The sequence below is a fragment of the Panthera onca genome, chromosome F1 (assembly GCF_046562875.1).
Source record: "Panthera onca isolate mPanOnc1 chromosome F1, mPanOnc1 haplotype 2, whole genome shotgun sequence".
Taxonomy (NCBI): domain Eukaryota; kingdom Metazoa; phylum Chordata; class Mammalia; order Carnivora; family Felidae; genus Panthera; species Panthera onca.
The window spans coordinates 18,524,694-18,542,131 of NC_138355.1; the positions used below are offsets into that span (position 1 = coordinate 18,524,694).

Sequence of the window (17,438 nt, forward strand, 5' to 3'; positions counted from 1 at the left end):
CGTGATAACATGTCTATCACTGAAATAATTAAACATAAGAGTAAAGGACCACCCAAAGTGGTTTTTTAATCCCTGAAGCAGAGGAAAGTGCAATGGAGGAGGGAGAATATCGGTTTCCTGGCGCTGCTGAAAAAGAGTTCCACAAACTATCTTAAGCAACAGGAATTTATTGCCTCACAAGTTCCCGAGGCCACAGGTCCAACATCAAGGCTCCGTCAGCAGTGGCTTCTCCTGAGACTGAAAGGGACAATCTAGTCCAGGCCTCCCAAGCACTGACCAGAAGCACCTCCCTCTTTCAGAAGGAAAGTGGAAGGGAACCAACGTTTGTTAGCTGCCCGAACTTGAGTTCAGTGGTGAGCTAGTAAATGTTTAAAAGCAGCTCTCCGGAGGTTAAACGAGTTTTTAAAAGTCCCTGATGGACAGTGTCGGCCAGTTTCCATGGTGTAAATACTCGCAATATGACCAATTTCAACATGATGTCACCTGAACAGAGCTGTGAAAGAGATGTGTACAGTCAGCTCTCGCAAGCGGCTAAGAGCTGTCTCCAGCCTATCAGCATGAGCAAGTCATCGGACATACATTATCTTGTTAGTGCCAAGAGTACCCCTACAGGTTAGGTGTTTCTATATCACTTTTATAGATAAGGAAACTAACTAAAGCTTAGAGAGGTTAAGTAATATTCCAAGGTCAGCAAGCTAATAAACCGTGAAGGTGGGGGTTGAATGCAAGTCTGCCTAACTCCAAAACGCTTCAAGGGCTAGTATCAGTGTATTCAACCAACATGTGTCAAATTACTTTCAGGCATATAGGAAGCACTGGGGTTGGCTGGGAGAACACCGAAAAGAGAATAAATAAAAAGATGAAAAAGAGACAGCTTCCACATCAATTTTTAAAATTTTTTTCTCCAGATATTTAAGGCATCCATAAAAGTTTCACAGGGAGAAGAAAAAAAATAAAGAAAATTAGGAATCTGAAGGAAATGACCATTCAGTGAATGCCTTCTGTACTTTTACTGATTCAGGGCAGTAAGCAAGTCCCAGGTGGCAATCTACCTAGAGCGGAAGCAGAGCTTTTAGGTAACTGGAGATGACAAGAGTAATTAAGCTTTTGATGCTTGAGGTCTTTCATGGGTGTGAGTTGCCCCACTATGTGGGGTGAGAGCAGAAGCAGGATTTGACTGTTTCGATGCAGTTGCTATGGCTCTTGGGGACTGGTTAGCTCAATCAGGCTGGTAAAAATCCTTAATTGCCAATCTTCTGGACTAAGCTAGCAAATTATTGCAGGTCTACCAGTTAGGCACTTTGACTCCTACGATTATTCTACTTTCCTGCTTCTTTTCCAGATACAGGTATACCTACCTGATTTCTCCCTCTACTCTCCTGCCTCCTAGCCTCTGGTGAGGGCCGCCATTCCTACAGGCCCCTCGTTGTGAAGCCCATGGAATGAAAGGCAGCTGAGCTGCAAAGACCTCAGGAGCATCTCTCCTGGTTCTCTCATTTTAGAGATGGGTTGCTAAGGGTCAGAGCAGGAATCAGCACTGAGCTGATTCCAGGGGACTGCCAATGACTAAATGTAAGGTCAAAAGGTGGAGTTCAAAAAGAACAAGAGAGGGGTGCCTGGGTGGCTCAGGCAATTAAGTGTCCAACTCTTGATTTTGGCCCAGTCATGATCTCGTGGTTGGTGGATTTGAGCCCTTAGCTGGGCTCTGCGCTGACAGTGCAGAGCCTGCTTGGGATTCTCTCTCTCTCTGCACCTCCCTTGCTTACTCTCTCTCTCAAAATAAATAAACATTTTTTAATTAAAAAAAAAAGAGCAAGAGAGTAATTACATAGAGAAATAATGCAAAGGGAAGGGACGTGAGGTTGAAATTAAGGAGATGTTAAGAGAGAGTAGGAAAGAGCTAGAAGTAGCAGAAGAATAACATGACAAGATGCACAGAGGGGCTGCAACAAGGGGGAAGCAGTTAGGAAGAAGCAAAGGATTCAAGATCAACGAAGAAGAAAAGTACATAAAATTCACTTTGAGGGCAGCATTTTTTTGTGTTTGTTTCTGCCTTACCAACGTAGAAAGTCAGGTACACCATTGAAATGCAAAGAATGACACTAGTTAGTGTATTGCTAAAGAGGTCAGTCAATATAAACTGAATGATTCTTGCACACGAATATCCACATATTATGCTTCCAAAGATGCCCAAGCAGAGGCCCGTGATTACATGTAAGTCTAGAAAAAGAAAGTAAGAAAGAACAGAAGTTGAACTGTAACTTTCGTTTCTTTCATTGATGGCAGATGGGTCTATGTGCTTTGGTTTGCTTTTGAGATTTTGAATGGGGACCTTGTCCTTCAGCAAGTGGGAGTTTCAGGAAAGCCTGGTAAAACAGACTTTCTGGGGACATTTCCCTAATGGTCTGTAGCTTGAGGTTTGCTTATCCAGGAAGAGCAGACTCAAATGTCCTCAGAAGCCAGGCAAGTGAAAAGCCTGTAACAAACTAGAAAGTGAATCTCTGACCAAAAAAACATCCAAATTCAAACTGTTTACACACTATATTAGGGCCAAGCAAATCGTGTCCAGGGTCCCCACCAATCTGAAGTCCATTTGTGACCCCCAGCCCAAGGGCATTTGGGAAATGGAGAAGAGAAATTTTCTGTAGTCACCAAAACTGGGGGCAACAATGGCAGTCAGCGAGCGGGTGTCAGACAATGCCAAGGTCAGTCCTAAATAACAAAGATTGTCCCACCCCAAATGCCTATAGCTCCCCACTGAGAAGCACTGCACACCCCTCTTTATCACCAATATTTCTTTCTCCTTTTAGCACCTCTCTCCTCCTAAAACTATCACATTCTGCCTTCACCCTCAGGCTCAAATCCAGGATCAAGTCCATTTTTTTTTCTTTTTTTAAGTAGGCTCCACACCAACGTGGGGCTTGAATTCATGACCCTGAGATCAAGAGTCAGATGCTCTACCCACTAAGGCACCCAGGTGCCCCTAATCAATTCTTAACATCCACTCACTGAGATCCAGATTGATCCAGGAAAGCAGTTACTTTGCGCCAGATGATGTGTGTGTGGTGGGGAGAGAAACTAAATCATTTTTTTTACCATTCTTTCCCCCATACTGTCCAAGAAAACATATATATGGTAATTATTTTCTTGTTATCTGATATATGCTATTTTAACTGGTCCAAAAGTAAAATATAGAGAATGCAGTAAAGTTAAGACATCTTGAATGTATTTTAACTTTGGTGTGAATTGAAATGCATCATAGAAGAATGATTTCAGAAAATATGCAGAGGAGGGGCACCTGGGTGGCTCAGTCAGTTAAGCGTCCAACTCTTGATTTCAGCTCAGGTCATGACCTCACTGAGACCTTTGAGATCAAGGTCCACGTTGGGCTCTGTGCTGACAATGTGGAAACTGCCTGGGATTCTCTCTCTCTCCCTCTCTCTCTCTCTGCCCCTCTCTCTCATGCACACTTACTCTCCCTTTCTCAACATAAATAAATGAACAATTTTTAATAATGCACTCACATCTTAGAAAATATTCACAGGAAAATAAATGCTCTTACCTCTAAGTATGGAAATGTGGAGTAAGTTGTTCCGAAAAAGTCCAAAAAGTATGGATGTGAAGCCACAAATTATCATTGATTCTCCTCTTATGATATCAGTATACATTTTGGAAATGCCTGGAAAAGGAAATATAAAATGTAATTTAATTTGGTACATGAAAATGATGCTCTTGCACAGGAAACACAAAAATAAAAGAGAAGGAATATGCTGACAAAAAGAAAACAGCCATGACTGGGATGGGCCTGTAAGGCAACCACCATTTTTAATTTCTCCATGTGCTTTTTTTTATATCTCCAACGACAAGGGAACATGACAAGAGCATTCTCTGAAGTGTCCATGGCCTCAAACCATGCTTGAGTTTTAGAATGAGACAAAGTACTTCTCAGCGTGACACAATATTTAGTTTGAATAAACAGAAGTCATTCGACTCCACAAAAATCACATTTTAGAAATAAGTACAAAGGATGGCCCAGCGATTCTACTTCTAGACATATGCTCAAGAGAATTGAAAACCTACGTCCACACAATTTTACATGAATGTTCATAGCAGCATTATCTGTAATAGTCAATCAAATTATTCAGCCACAGAAAAGAAGGAAGTACTGATTGATACATGTTACAGCATGGATGAACCTTGAAAACATTATAAAAAGGGAAAGAAGACAAACACAAGAAACACATATTGTATGGTTTGACTTGTATGAAATGTCCAGAATAGGCAAATCTATAGACAGAAAGTAGATTAGTGGTTGGTTGCCAGGGGCTTGGAATAGGGGAATTAGATGTGACTGCTAATGGCCAGGAGATTTCTTTGATGGTGATAAAACTGCTCCAGGGGTGTCTGGGTACCTCAGTCAGTTAGGTGTCTGACTCTGGATTTCACCTCACAGTCATGAGATCACACCCAGTGTGGAGCCTGCTTAAGACCGTCTCTCTCTCTCTCTCTCTCTCTCTCTCTCCCTCGGCCCCTCTCCCCTGCTCGTGTGCTCTCTCTCTCAAAAAAAAAAAAGTTCTAAAATTAGATGGTGATGATGGTTGTATAACTCTGTAAATATATTATAGATCACTGAAGTGTACACTTTAGAAGGATAAATTTTATGGTACATGGATTATATTTCAAAAAAGTTGTTTTTAAAAAATTTTAATTCAGTACAAAATCTTATTGGCACTTAGCATCCACAAGTAGTTAAGTTTAATGGAAAATATAATCAAATTAATTGCTTAGTGATACACAACTTATGAGTAGGGTGATAGTGACTGGTACTCGCCCAACCAGTATCCATCCTCTGTTCTTGGTAACAAAACTGGTTTTATCCAGGGTGGCACTGTGTTCAGCAAAATGACCATTTCCCCTCACATCCTGGGCTTCAAAGAGTAGCCACTGAGATATAAGTGGAAGTTACCAAGTTGGACTCTGGGGAAATTTCTTGGAGGGAGAAGTGACTTGGTTGAAAGAAGCATCTCTCTCTGTCCCTTGCCCTTTTCCTCTTCTCCTTGCCTGAAATGTGGGTGTGATGACTGGAACTTTAGCAGCCAACTTGTGATCCTGAGAGTAGAAGCCCCACACAAAGAATGGAGGAGCAGAGAAATAAAACCCAAGGTAGATTACTATCATTGTTACTTTAAATATTATACTTTAAATAGATTTAAAAATAAGGAAAAAAAGTCAGGGGCACCTGGGTGGCTCAGTCAGTTAAGCGGCCGACTTGGCTCAGGTCATGATCTACAGGTTCGTGAGTTTGAGCCCCACACCAGGCTCTGTGCTGACAGCTCAGAGCCCGGAGCCTGCTTCGGATTCTGTGTCTCTCTCTCTCTCTCTCTCTCTCTCTCTCTCTGTCCCTCCCCCACTCATGCTCTGTCTCTGTCTCTCAAATAAATGAATAAACATTAGAAAAAAATTTTCTAATAAAAATAAAAATATGAAAAAAATATTTTCCCATATGTTTACCAATTACAGGGCTTTTCATTCCTTTATGTAGATCCAAATTTCTATTTGGTACCAGTTTCATTCCTCCTGACTTCCTTTATCATCTTTTAATAGTGAGGATCTGCTAATGATAAATTCTTTTAGTTTCAGTATGTTTAAGAAGGTATTTTACCTTTGCTTTTCAAATATATTTCCACTGAGGATTCTAAGTTTTTATTTGAGTACTTTAAAAACGTTGTTCCACCATCTTCTCATTTGCATTGTTTCTGAAAAGAAGTCATTATTATTTTTGTTACTCTGTATATAATGTGTCTCCTCTTCTGTCTGCCTTTAAGATATTTTTAGGAACTTGATTTTTATATGTCATAGTGTAGTTTTATGTTTCTTGGGTTCATGTAGGTTGAGCTTCTTGATTCAGAATTTTTCATCCATTATTTCTTCAAGTATTTTTTTGTTTCTCCCACTCTCTCTCCTCTTTTTTGGGGACTTGTATATCAAACCACTTGAAGTTGTCCCACGGTTCACTAATGTTCTTTTCACTTATTTTCTCCATGTGCTTTGTTTTGGATAGTTTCTATTGCTGCCCCTTCAAGTTCACTAATACTTTCTTTTACAGTGTCTAATCTACTTCCATCCAGTGGAATTTTTGCCTTAGGTATTGTGTTTTTCATCTCTAGAAGTTTGATTTAGGTCTTTTTTTATATCTACCAGTGGTATGCTGATAAACCACCTCTCCAAAATTAAAACAAAAACAAAAACATCTGATTTGTAGCATTTGCCAATTCCATGTATAAACACTTCCATCATAGCCAATTTGAAGTTATTGATGGTTTAACAACTGGCTTGCAAAGTTTGTGATTATTTAACAATGGGCTCTCACAAGATGACAGGAATAAGTTTTACCCCAGCCTTAATCCTTCCTCTAATTTTTTGAATCTACAGAATAGAGTTACAATAACTGCTTTAATGTTTGTATCTAGTAATTCTACCATCTGCCTCATTACTGCATCTGTTTCTCTTATTATTTTGTACTTTTTATGACTCATATTTTCCTGCTCCTTTGTATGCCTGCTAATTTTTTATTACACATGACAGAAGTGTATATTTTACCTTATTAGGTGCTGTATATTTTTGTATTCCTATAAATATTTTTTGTTCTAGAGCAGTTATTACTTGGAAATAGCTTAACCTTTTATAACTTGCTTTTAGGCTTTGCTACAGAGTACCAGAGCAGCCTTTAGTTTAAAGGAAAATTTCCCTGCTACTAAGGCCTCTACTTGATGTCCCATGAATTATGAAGTTTTTCCACTCTGGCTGTGACAAACATGAAAGGGGTTGTTCCCTCTTCTCCTTCAAGAGTTTTCCTTCCCCATATCCACAGGAATATATAAACAGAGAGACCCAGTGTCCCTGATGAGTTTGTGGAGCTGGCATAACCCCCAAATTTAAGAACATATGACACACAATAGTACATTATGCATCCTAATATAATTAAAAATTGATATAGAAAGGATTGCAAAACTACATATTTTCTAAAAGCATCTGTTTAATATAATCCCATTGCATCAAATTCAAAATGATCACAGTGACACTTTTTTTAAAAATCCAAACAGAACTGGATCTGATTAAAATTCTAATTTTTTTCTTTTGGTGTTTTTGAAACACATAATAATTAAATATATATAGCTGGGGTATTATTATTATTTTTTTATTATTATTATTATTTCTAGAATACTATATGTAGTTTGAAAGAAAGAAAATCTCTGCTTTCCAGTGTTTGATCTGAGGATATGAAACATCAGAATATTCAGATTCTATCCATCTTTCCCAAAGTCTCCTGAATGATAGGATATACAGGATTATACAGAATTTCTAATTAGTCAGTGTCTGCCTGTGGATCAATGTATTCAGGCTGTTTATTTCTGTTCTTCTTGCTTCATTATTGTAGCCAATAAAGAAAGCAAATGGCAAGATAAGTTATAATCCTCTCGTTGTTGGGGAACGAAGATATGACTGACAGTTGACCTGCTGACTTGGACCTGGGTGATTAGAGGCTCCTCAGCCCCTCCTCAGCAAGTGGAATGTGAGCTCCACTTGCCTTTCCTGCTCCCAGAGGCTGATCCAAGGACACGGCCTTGAGATAGTGATGGGTGTTCAGAACCCCTGCACAGTGTACATGACTGGACTCTGTTGAGGCCAATACATACATTTTAAGATGTGGAGTGCAGGGGCAGGGATGCTTTCATCTTGTTGCTACCCAAGACAAGCCTTGTAAGTAAGTTTCTTCTGCTTATAAAAACCTACCAACCTGCCTCTTTCTTCAGTCTCTCCCTCCCCTCTGCCTATGGGGGTCAGTTTCAAACTGCATCTGGGAAGCTCCCAAGAGGGTTGCTACCCAATATTCAGTTTACTACTTGTTGCTAGCTTTGACTGTGACAGAAGCCACAAAAAAATGCTGGCAAAACAGATTTAGAGATTATTAGCACATTTGATTTAGCTGCTCATGAAATCCTTTTATCCTTCCCTCAAATTCAGGAACCCAACCTGGAACAAGTAAAATGAAAGGTCTGAAGTATGAAGCATTGAATTTGCCTTGTAGTTGTGTTTAATGGCAAAATACCACAAGAATTACTCCCTCATAATGTAGAACTTATACTCACTAATTCACTGAAAAATGTGAAAAAGGAAAGAATAAAACAAAAGCCACCTAACAGTTTCACAGCTCAGATACAACCTTAATGTTGAAGTCTTTTTCTAAGTGTATAAATTTTTACTCAATTGAGATCATACCAAAACCTTGTATTTTATTCCTTTACAAAGTCCTATTTCAGATTTGCTTTTTGGGTTTTTTAAAAATATTTCATGTTTTTATTTAAATTTTAGTTAACATATAGTGTAATATTAGTTTCAGGAGTAGAATTTAGCAATTCATCACTTATATATAACACCCAGCGTTCATCCCAACAAATGCCCTCCTTAATACCCATCCCCAATTTGGCTCTTCCCCCCACCCACCTCCGCTCCAGCAACCCTCAGTTTGTTCTCTACGGTTAAGAGTCTCTTATGGTTTGCCTCCCTCTATGTTCTTTCCCCTATGTTCATCCATTTTGTTTCTTAAATTCCACATGAGTAAAATCACATGGTATTTGTCTTTCTCTGACTGACTTATTTCACTTAGCATAATATAGTCTAGCTCCATCCACATTGTTGCAAATGGAAAGATTCTTTCTGGTGGCTGAGTAATGTTCCATGATATCTATATCTTACATCTTTACCTAGTTGATGGACATTTGGGTTCTTTGCATAATTTGGCTATTGTTGATAATGCTGCTATAAACACAGGGTGCATGTGCCCTTTCAAATCAGCATTTTTATATCCTTTGGATAAATACCAAGTAATGGAATTGCTGCATTGTAGGGTGGTTCTATTTTTAACTTTTTGAGAAAACTCCATACTGTTTTCCAGAGTGGCTGCACCAGTTTGCATTCCCACTAACAGGACAAAAATGTTCCCCTTTCTCTGCATCCTTTCCAATATCTTTTGTGTCCTGTGTTGTAAATTTCCAGATTTGTTTCAAAGTAAAAATTGTTTGAGCCCAATGCATTCTTTTCAAACAGGTAATGAACAGACAAGTTCCTTTTCACTTGCATGTGAATATCCACTACTTTTCCAACAGGTCAGGCCACCCAGACTGTGCAGGGTTTACAGTACCCAAGGGTATCACATCAAAAGAAGCACTATTTGCATTGTAGGAACTAGTTTTGTATATTACGATAATTTTAGGCATATGGAAGAAAATATTTTTCCTTAAAAAATTACTATGACAATTACAAGTAAACTGTTTTGAAGAAAGAACCATTTATCCAATTCACATATATTGCCTATATGGTGACTCTGCCAAAACCATAAATAAGCAAGAGTGATATTTATTACCCCCCCCAAAAAAATGAGTCAAATTTGTCTTATTAGGAAAAATTGTTATTGGATCCAAAACCCATGCACCACCTTGAGCATTAATGACATAAAGAAAATATTAACTAAGAGCCAAATACCCTCACTAGTTTTTCTTTTTAAAAAATAGAAGACTTTCGGGGTACCTGGGTAGCCCAGTTGATTAAGCATTTGACTCTTGATTTTGGCTCAGATCATGATCTCAAAGTTGTGAGGTTGAACCCTGTGTCAGGCTACACACACAGCGTGGAGCCTGCTTGGTATTCTCTCTCTCCTTCTCTCTGTTCCTACCCCATTTGTGCGTGTGTGTGCTCTCTCTCGCAAAAAATAAAAATAAAAATAAATTTTAAAAATTAAAAAAAAAGAAATAGAAGACTTTCTATTATACTTCTTTTTTGGAAAAAAATTGAATATAGAAACTGCAGTAAATAATTAAAGTTTATAGTTTGTTATAGGCACTTACAGTCAAGAGTTTCAGAAAAGGGAGCAGGGAAAAAATGAGGTGAATAAAACAATTGGGAAATACAAATGGCTGAAAGAGAAAGACAAGTAAAGGAAAAATAGAAAAAAAGATTGTACTTAGAAAATAGAGAGAGAAAAGGAGCGCCTGGGTGGCTCAGTTGGTTAAGTGTCCAGCTTCGGCTCAGGTCATGATCTCAAGGTTCATGAGGTCAAGTCCAGCGTCGGGCTCTGTGCTGACAGCTTGGAGCCTGGAGCCTACTTTGAATTCTGTGTCCCCCTCTCTCTCTGGCCCTCCACTTCTCGTGCTCTGTCTCTCTCTCCCTCTCAAGAAAATAGAGAGAGAGAAAGAAAAGAGGACAGGATCAGACTCTTCGAGAAATATGACAATTTAGGGTATTCCCACCTTAAAAATCAATGTTCTCCCAATAGCAAGTGTAAATGGGTGTAAAATCGGGAATATCACTTATCGGATTGGTTGGAGGTTTCCAATTCCAATCATAAGGCAATATATTTCCATTAAATATAACCAATACCTTAAAATTGGTTAGGAAAATATTTCTTCGTCAAAAACTGAAACCAGAGCACCTAACCATTTCATGTTTTTTACTGCTGTGTTAATAAAACATGACAACAGGGGGATATTTCCAAGTGAAATCATCTTTTACCAAATAAGAGGGGAAGTACTGAAGGTCCCCAAACCCTCTTGGGAATAAGCTATTACTTTTTTTTTTTAAGTTTATTTATTTTGAGAGAGAGAGAGAGAGAGAGAGCATGCAAGCAGGAGAGGGTCAGGCTCCACACTGTCCATGCAGAACCCGATGCTGGGGCTCCATCTCAGGATTCAGAAGGTCCTGAGCCGAAACCAAGAGTCAGATACTTAACCAACTGAGCCACCCAGGTGCCCCAGGACTAAGCTATTATTGAACATGTTTGCCAAACTATGATCTTACTCACAGTAAGATCTTTTAAATAAACTACACACCCTTCCACTACCTGCTTACCGTTAGCTGGTCCAAAAGGGAGGCAGTTCTAACAACAGACAGTAAGGCCTCAGAAGAGTTTCACTGGGGGTATGGCAGAGTTTCTACCTTGAGGGTTAGAATTCAGTGGAATGGAATAAGAATGCTAATTTTCATCACCTTCTAGAAAGGTTACTTTTCGTCTTGAAAAAAATCCTTTGAGATTACAATTGGTGTATTTATCCCAGATCTTGGATTGCCTTATTTGCATTGCATCTTTCAAGTCCATCAATGCCCCATCGCCAAGAAAAATAGCATAAATATCTACTTGCCAGATGCACAATTTGTGCAAAAAACAAAAACAAAACAAGATCCAAAGAAAAATAATTTATCCTCATATCTTCAATGTAAATTGACAATAAATTTCATATTTAAAAATTTTTTTTAAATGTAAGAGAGAGAAATAAATCTGACATACCAATAGTTTTCAGTGAATTCACAGAAAAAATAGGATCTGTAATGCCAAGGGTCATGCTAAAGAGTAGGCAAGATTGCAAATCCCATGACTCTTCATTGAATCTCAGAACTACGTATCCAATTACGATGAATGCCACAACAAAGCTTATTAATCCTGTTAGGAAGACCTGTGAAACCAATTCATAACACAGTATTAGATTTGACATTTAAAGATGGCACGACTACATTTACTTAGGTAAGAATCAGACCTTGGTTATGCATTTTGTACAGTTACTCTAAAAAATAACTTTGAAAGGTATTCAGGGTTACCTGCCTCAAAGAAACCATCCCTTCCAAACAAAAGAGATTCTATTTTACTGTTACAAGAACAATTCACTAATCTTTCTTGTTGTCATTCCGGCTTAATAGTTCCCAACATCAAAATGTTCTTAAAATGGAATGCAAATGTTTCCTGCTTCTGTGTAAAACATTTCCTGGTTTCCTTGGTGTTGATCTGCAGGGCTCCACATAGAAAGAAAGGTAAAAACAAAGGGCAAAAACCACATGCCAGCTGATTTGGCCCTCTTATTAAGGGCTTTCTAGAAGCCTCATTCAACAAACTTTTGTGCACATTTCATTAGCCACACTATTTTCTGAGGCTACATAGCTACCACTTGCTGAGAAACAGAATATTTCACACTGGGCCCACCAGTATACCAAACAAAATCCAGTAAGTTTCTGTTAATGAGAGAAAGAGAGAATGCATATCAGATGGGCAATTAGCAGTGTCTGCCTCAGAAATAGAAACAATGTAAAACTCTTAAACAAGAAGAAGGAATTAAAGAATAACGAAAACCGACTCAACTTGATTGAGAAGGCTGAAGGAGAAGCAAAGGTGAAGCATGGCAAATGCAAAGTACAAAACTACATGTGAGAAATAAACCCAAATCGATTTCTTTTGATTTTTTAACTTATTTTTAATTCACATGCAGTGAAATTCATTCTTTTGATGTGGAGTTATAGGTGTCTTGACAGATGCATGCAGTCATGTGACCATGACCACAATTAAGAAACAGAACAGATCCATCACCTTAAAAAAAAAAAAAATTGTCCTTAGGCTCCTCCTTTGTACTTAATTTCTTTCCCTATCCCCAGTGCCTGGCAACAAATGATCTGTTCTCCAAACATACTCTTTTGGCTTTGCTAGAAGGAAGGTCTATGAATGGAATTATACAATAGGTAGCCTTTTGAGTCTGGTTTCCCTCTTTTGGCTAAGACATTTGAAATTCTATGTTGTGTCTATTAAAGCTCTGTTCCTTTTTCGTTGCTGGGTGATATTCTATGGTAAGATGTATCACAATGTGCTCATTCATTCACTAGCTGAGGAACATTTGAGGTCTTTCTAGACTTTTCAGATTATGAAAAAGGCTGCTACAAAGATTCACACAGAGGTTTTAGTGTAAACATAAGCTTTCATTTCACTTCAGTAAATACACAGAAGTAGAATTACTGGGTCATATGGCAAGTGTATGTTTAACTCGGTAAGAAACTCCCAAACCGTTCTCCAAAGCGGCTGTACCATTTTGCATTTTCATGAATTCTCACCAGCACTTGCTATCATCAGGCTTGTTATTGTTTCTGCTGTTGCCATTCTAATAGGTATGTAGTGGTACCTCACTGTGGTTTTAATTTGTATTTCTCCAATGGCTTAACAGTGTGGAACATATTTCCAAACACTGTTTTCCTTCCAATCTTCCTTGGTGCCTCAAATCTGTTAAAATATTTTGCCCCTCTAAATCTATTTTTAATCACAATAAATATTAAGCTAGTTTTTAATTTTTTTTAAATATTTATTATTGAGAGACAGAGACAGAGACAGAGTGCAAGTGGGGGAGGGGCAGAGAAAGTGGGAGACACAGAATCCAAAGCAGGCTCTAGGCTCTGAAGCCGGACACCAGCTTGAATCCACAAACCTTGAGATCATGACCTGAGCCAAGGTCAGACACCAACTGACTGAGTCACCCGGGTGCCTGGTAAAACAGCAGAGATTCTCAACATGGATAAAATAACAAAATCTAAGTATATATTATCAAAAAAAATCTAGACATAAGGACATCAAAATCTTATAAGTGGAAGAATGGGAAAATTATATCAGGAAAATACTAAGCAAAAGAAAGCTGGTATAACTACAGTAATACCAGATGAAATTGATGTAAGGCAAAGAGCATTATTTAGGATAAAAGGGTAGCTAAATAATGGGAAAAAATTAACTAGGAAAATAATAATCCTTGTAGGCACTTAATAACAGAGTTTCTACTTACATAAAGTAAAAACCAGCAGAATTGCAAGCAGAAATTGATAAATCCATAGTTATAATGGAAGCTTGTTATATTAAATTGAAAAACAACACTGGCAAAGATATAGAAACCAGACTTCATAATAAACAAAATAATCTACTGAACTAATTTAGACCCCTGCACTCAACAATGGGAGAATGTATATTCTTGTAAAGCAAAGAACATTTTGGAAAAGTGAGGTACTAGGCCACAAAGCACATCTCCACAAACCACAAGAGTTGATATACAAAACACATTCTCTAGTCATAATGTGATAAAAGAAATAACGATAAAAGACCATATTTGGAAATTTTAAAATAACTTCTAAGTAATTAATGGGTTAAAAACAAATAATCCAATTAAAAATGGGCAGAGGACCTGAATAGATTTTTTTCCAAAGAAGACATATTGATGGCTTATAACAGACACATGAAAGACAACATAACAAGTCCCCAGGGAAATGCAGATCAAAACCACAATAAGCTATCACCTCACACCTGTCAGAATGGCGAGTATCAAAAAGGCAAGAAATGGATAAGTGTTCACAAGGATGTAGAGAAGAGGGAACCCTCTTGTGCTGTTGGTAGGAATGGAAATTGGTGCAGCCACTGTGGAAAACAGTATGGAGATTCCTCAAAAAATTAAAACTAGAAGTACCATAAGATCCAGTAATCCCACTTCTAGGTATTTATCCAAAGAAAACAAAACACTAATTCAAAAAGATATATGCATCCCTCCTTACTGCAGCATTATTTATAAGAGCCAAGATATGCAGGCAACCTAAATGTCCATCGATAGATAAGTTGGATAAAGAAGATGTGGCATTTATATAGAGACACGGCCATAAAACAATGAAATCTTGCCATTTGCAACAACATGGATGCACCTATTACACTAAGTGAAATTAGTCAGTCAGAAAAAGACAAATACCATATGATTTCATTTATGTGTGGAATCTAAAAAACAAAGTAAATAAATAAATAAACAAAAACCAGAAATAGACTCAATAACACAGAGAACAAACAGAGGATTACCAGAGGGCTGGAGGATGTGGGCAAAATAGCCGAAGGGGCCAAAGAGGTACAAGCTTTCAGTTATAAAATAAGTAAGTGACAGGGATAAAAGTACAGCATAATGAAGATAGTCATTAATATTGTAATAACTTTGTAGAATGACAGATGGTAACTACACTCATCATGGTGAGCATTTCATATGTACGTGATTGTTAACTCACTGTGATATACTGAAATTAATATTGTATGTCAACTATACTTCAATAACAAATAAATAAACAAACAAGTAAAATTCTTCCACACATGAAGGAAAAAAAAATCAACAGGTCAAAGAAAAAAGTATAGTAAAAATTTTAGATAGGTTTGGGATGATAATGAAAACACTAAAAATCAAAACACGTGGGTGAAGCTAAAAGAGTAGTCATAGAAAAATTTTAAACCTTAGACGTACGAAATACAAAAAAAAAGAAACCTAAAAATCAATCAACTAATGTCTACCTCAAGATGTTAGAAAAAGTACAGAATAAAACCAAACAAAATAAAATATTCTTTGAAAGAAAAAATAAACTCGTCTGGAAGCATGATTAAGAAGAAAGAGAAAGCCACAAATAAAACAATTTTAGCAGTGAAAACGGGCAAATCTACAGATATAGTGGAGATGAAGAATTCAGGTTCTGCCATTTATCAGCCTTGTTTGTGACCTCTAAGCCACAATTTGTTGATACATAAAATGGAAATATTTACTCAGTGCCTTATCACACTGGTCACTCAGCAAATACAGATTCCTTCTCCCTTCTCTTCAATTCCCTCTACTTAGTGGTTCCACAGAAGAAGGAGGGTAGAACTAAAAATGTGAGATTTGTGAATTATTAATCTTCTTTATAGACAAAACATATTTTCTGCTAACATAAACAAACAAGACTGACCATAATTTGTTTTAAGATGTGTTCTTACCTGCCAAAGCATATTCTTGAGTATATAAAAGTCCACATCCAAAGCAGCCATAAATATAATTATAGGTGAAAAATAACAATAAAGTGAAAAGCTTGGTGTTTTCAGAAGAGGGTAGACAATTTCGTGCACCTAAACTAACAAAGATAAATATGAAATTAGCTGGCTGCCATTTTTAGGTATTAGAAATTAGAATTAGGTAATTTGAGGTATTAGAAAGTGATGCTATATCAATCAATATAAGTTTTAGTATATTCCAATATGCAACTAATGAGAGATTATCTACAAGGTCAGTTTTGAGGGTCTTGTAGGTTTCACGATCTGTCCAGATGAGTTATATGTACAGTCCACTGTTCATCAGAGAATTGTGTGAGTTTGGGCTACACAAACACTGCGTGTGGTAAGTACTGCAATGAGTGTTTTCAAAAGTGATACCCCTGCCACTAGTGATCCCTGAGAGCATTTTAGATGTTCACAAGTATTTTTTATTTGACTGTTAGATGTTTATTCTAATTGGCGTTGAGACAGAAAAGAGAACCTTGCACAGTACTTGTGATTTCACAAACATTTGCTTAGGATTTTAAAGTCCTTCGGTGAGGGACACCTGGGTGGTTCATTTGGTCAAGCATCTGACTCTTGATCTCACAGTTCATGAGACTGAGCCCTGCATTGGGCTCTGTGCAGAGCCTGCTTGGGATTCTCTCTCTCTCTCTCTCTCTCTCTCTCTCTCTCTCTCTGTCCCTCCCCGACTCATTCGCACTCTCTCACTCTCACTCTCTCTCAAAAGTAAACATTAAAAAAGAAATGCTCGGGGCTCCTGGGTGGCTCATTCGGTTAAGTGTCTGACTTCGGCTCAGGTCATGATCTCACAGTTTGTGAGTTCAGGCCCCACGATGGGCTCTATGCTGACAGCTCAAAGCCTGGAGACTTCTTCAGATTCTGTGTCTCCCTCTTTCTCTGCCCCACTAGTGCTCTGTGTGTTTCTCTCTCAAAAATAAATAAACATTAAAAGATAAAAAGAAATGCTCTTGCCTTAAAAAAAAAAAATAAAGTCCTTTAGTGAGTCAAGTAGAGAAAAATAATACATAGATAATAGCACATATTGTGAATATAAGGCATAAATCATGAAGGTTGTACACAGATGAATGGAAGAGATAGCAACAATGATTGAAAAGCTGGAAATATTCCCTCCTAAAAAGTTTTTGGCTCAACTAATAGTTTAATCTCCATTACTTAACCTCTCTGTGCCTCAGTTTCCTCATCTGTAAAATGGGATACAGTACCTACTTCCACTGGGTTTCTGTGAAGACCAATGAATTAACTCAAGAATTGATGATAAGCTGAGCACAGCATAACACATAGAGAAGTTGAATCACTACGTTGTACACCTGAAACTAAGGTAACATTGTGTGTCAACCATACTTAAATTTTTAAAATTAAACAGCTCCATATTTCACTGGAAAAAAGGAAATATTACTATTTCTTACTAATTCTACTATTTCTATAACTTATTACTAATAAATTAATAAACACAAAGCACTTAAAAGAGACCCTGGCACATAGCAAACACTCAAAAGACGTTAGTAGTAATGGTGGTGTTTAGAAGAATAACAGGAGGTTTTTACAATCCTAGAGAGGTACAAGCATCATCTCCATTTTTTAAAAATAAAAGAATGAGTGGAGCCAAATCGTTACTGATCACACTGCTATGCACTTGAAGTCAAGAGTTAATAAATAAAATTTTTCTTGTATCTGCATTATATATTACATGACACATTTTGCATTTAATCTGGCAGTCAGAAAAGAGTAACCATGCTTC

At 37.6% G+C, this 17,438-nt stretch overlaps 1 protein-coding gene across 4 annotated transcripts in view; it reads right to left on the reverse strand.

The window, feature by feature from the left end:
• Positions 1-17,438, reverse strand: part of SLC9C2 (solute carrier family 9 member C2 (putative)) — an 86,837-nt gene that overhangs the window by 64,682 nt on the left and 4,717 nt on the right. For 3 of the 4 annotated variants that reach the window (XM_060643544.3, XM_060643543.3, XM_060643542.3), the window contains exons 4-7: positions 15,623-15,751; positions 11,342-11,507; positions 3,563-3,679; positions 2,059-2,220 (exon numbers count right to left, since the gene is read on the reverse strand). In XM_060643544.3, coding sequence (XP_060499527.3) covers positions 2,059-2,220; positions 3,563-3,679; positions 11,342-11,507; positions 15,623-15,751 — 574 coding nt within the window. Of the gene's footprint in view, positions 1-2,058; positions 2,221-3,562; positions 3,680-11,341; positions 11,508-15,622; positions 15,757-17,438 lie in introns of all 4 variants that reach the window. The other variant, XM_060643546.3, reaches the window with a different exon arrangement.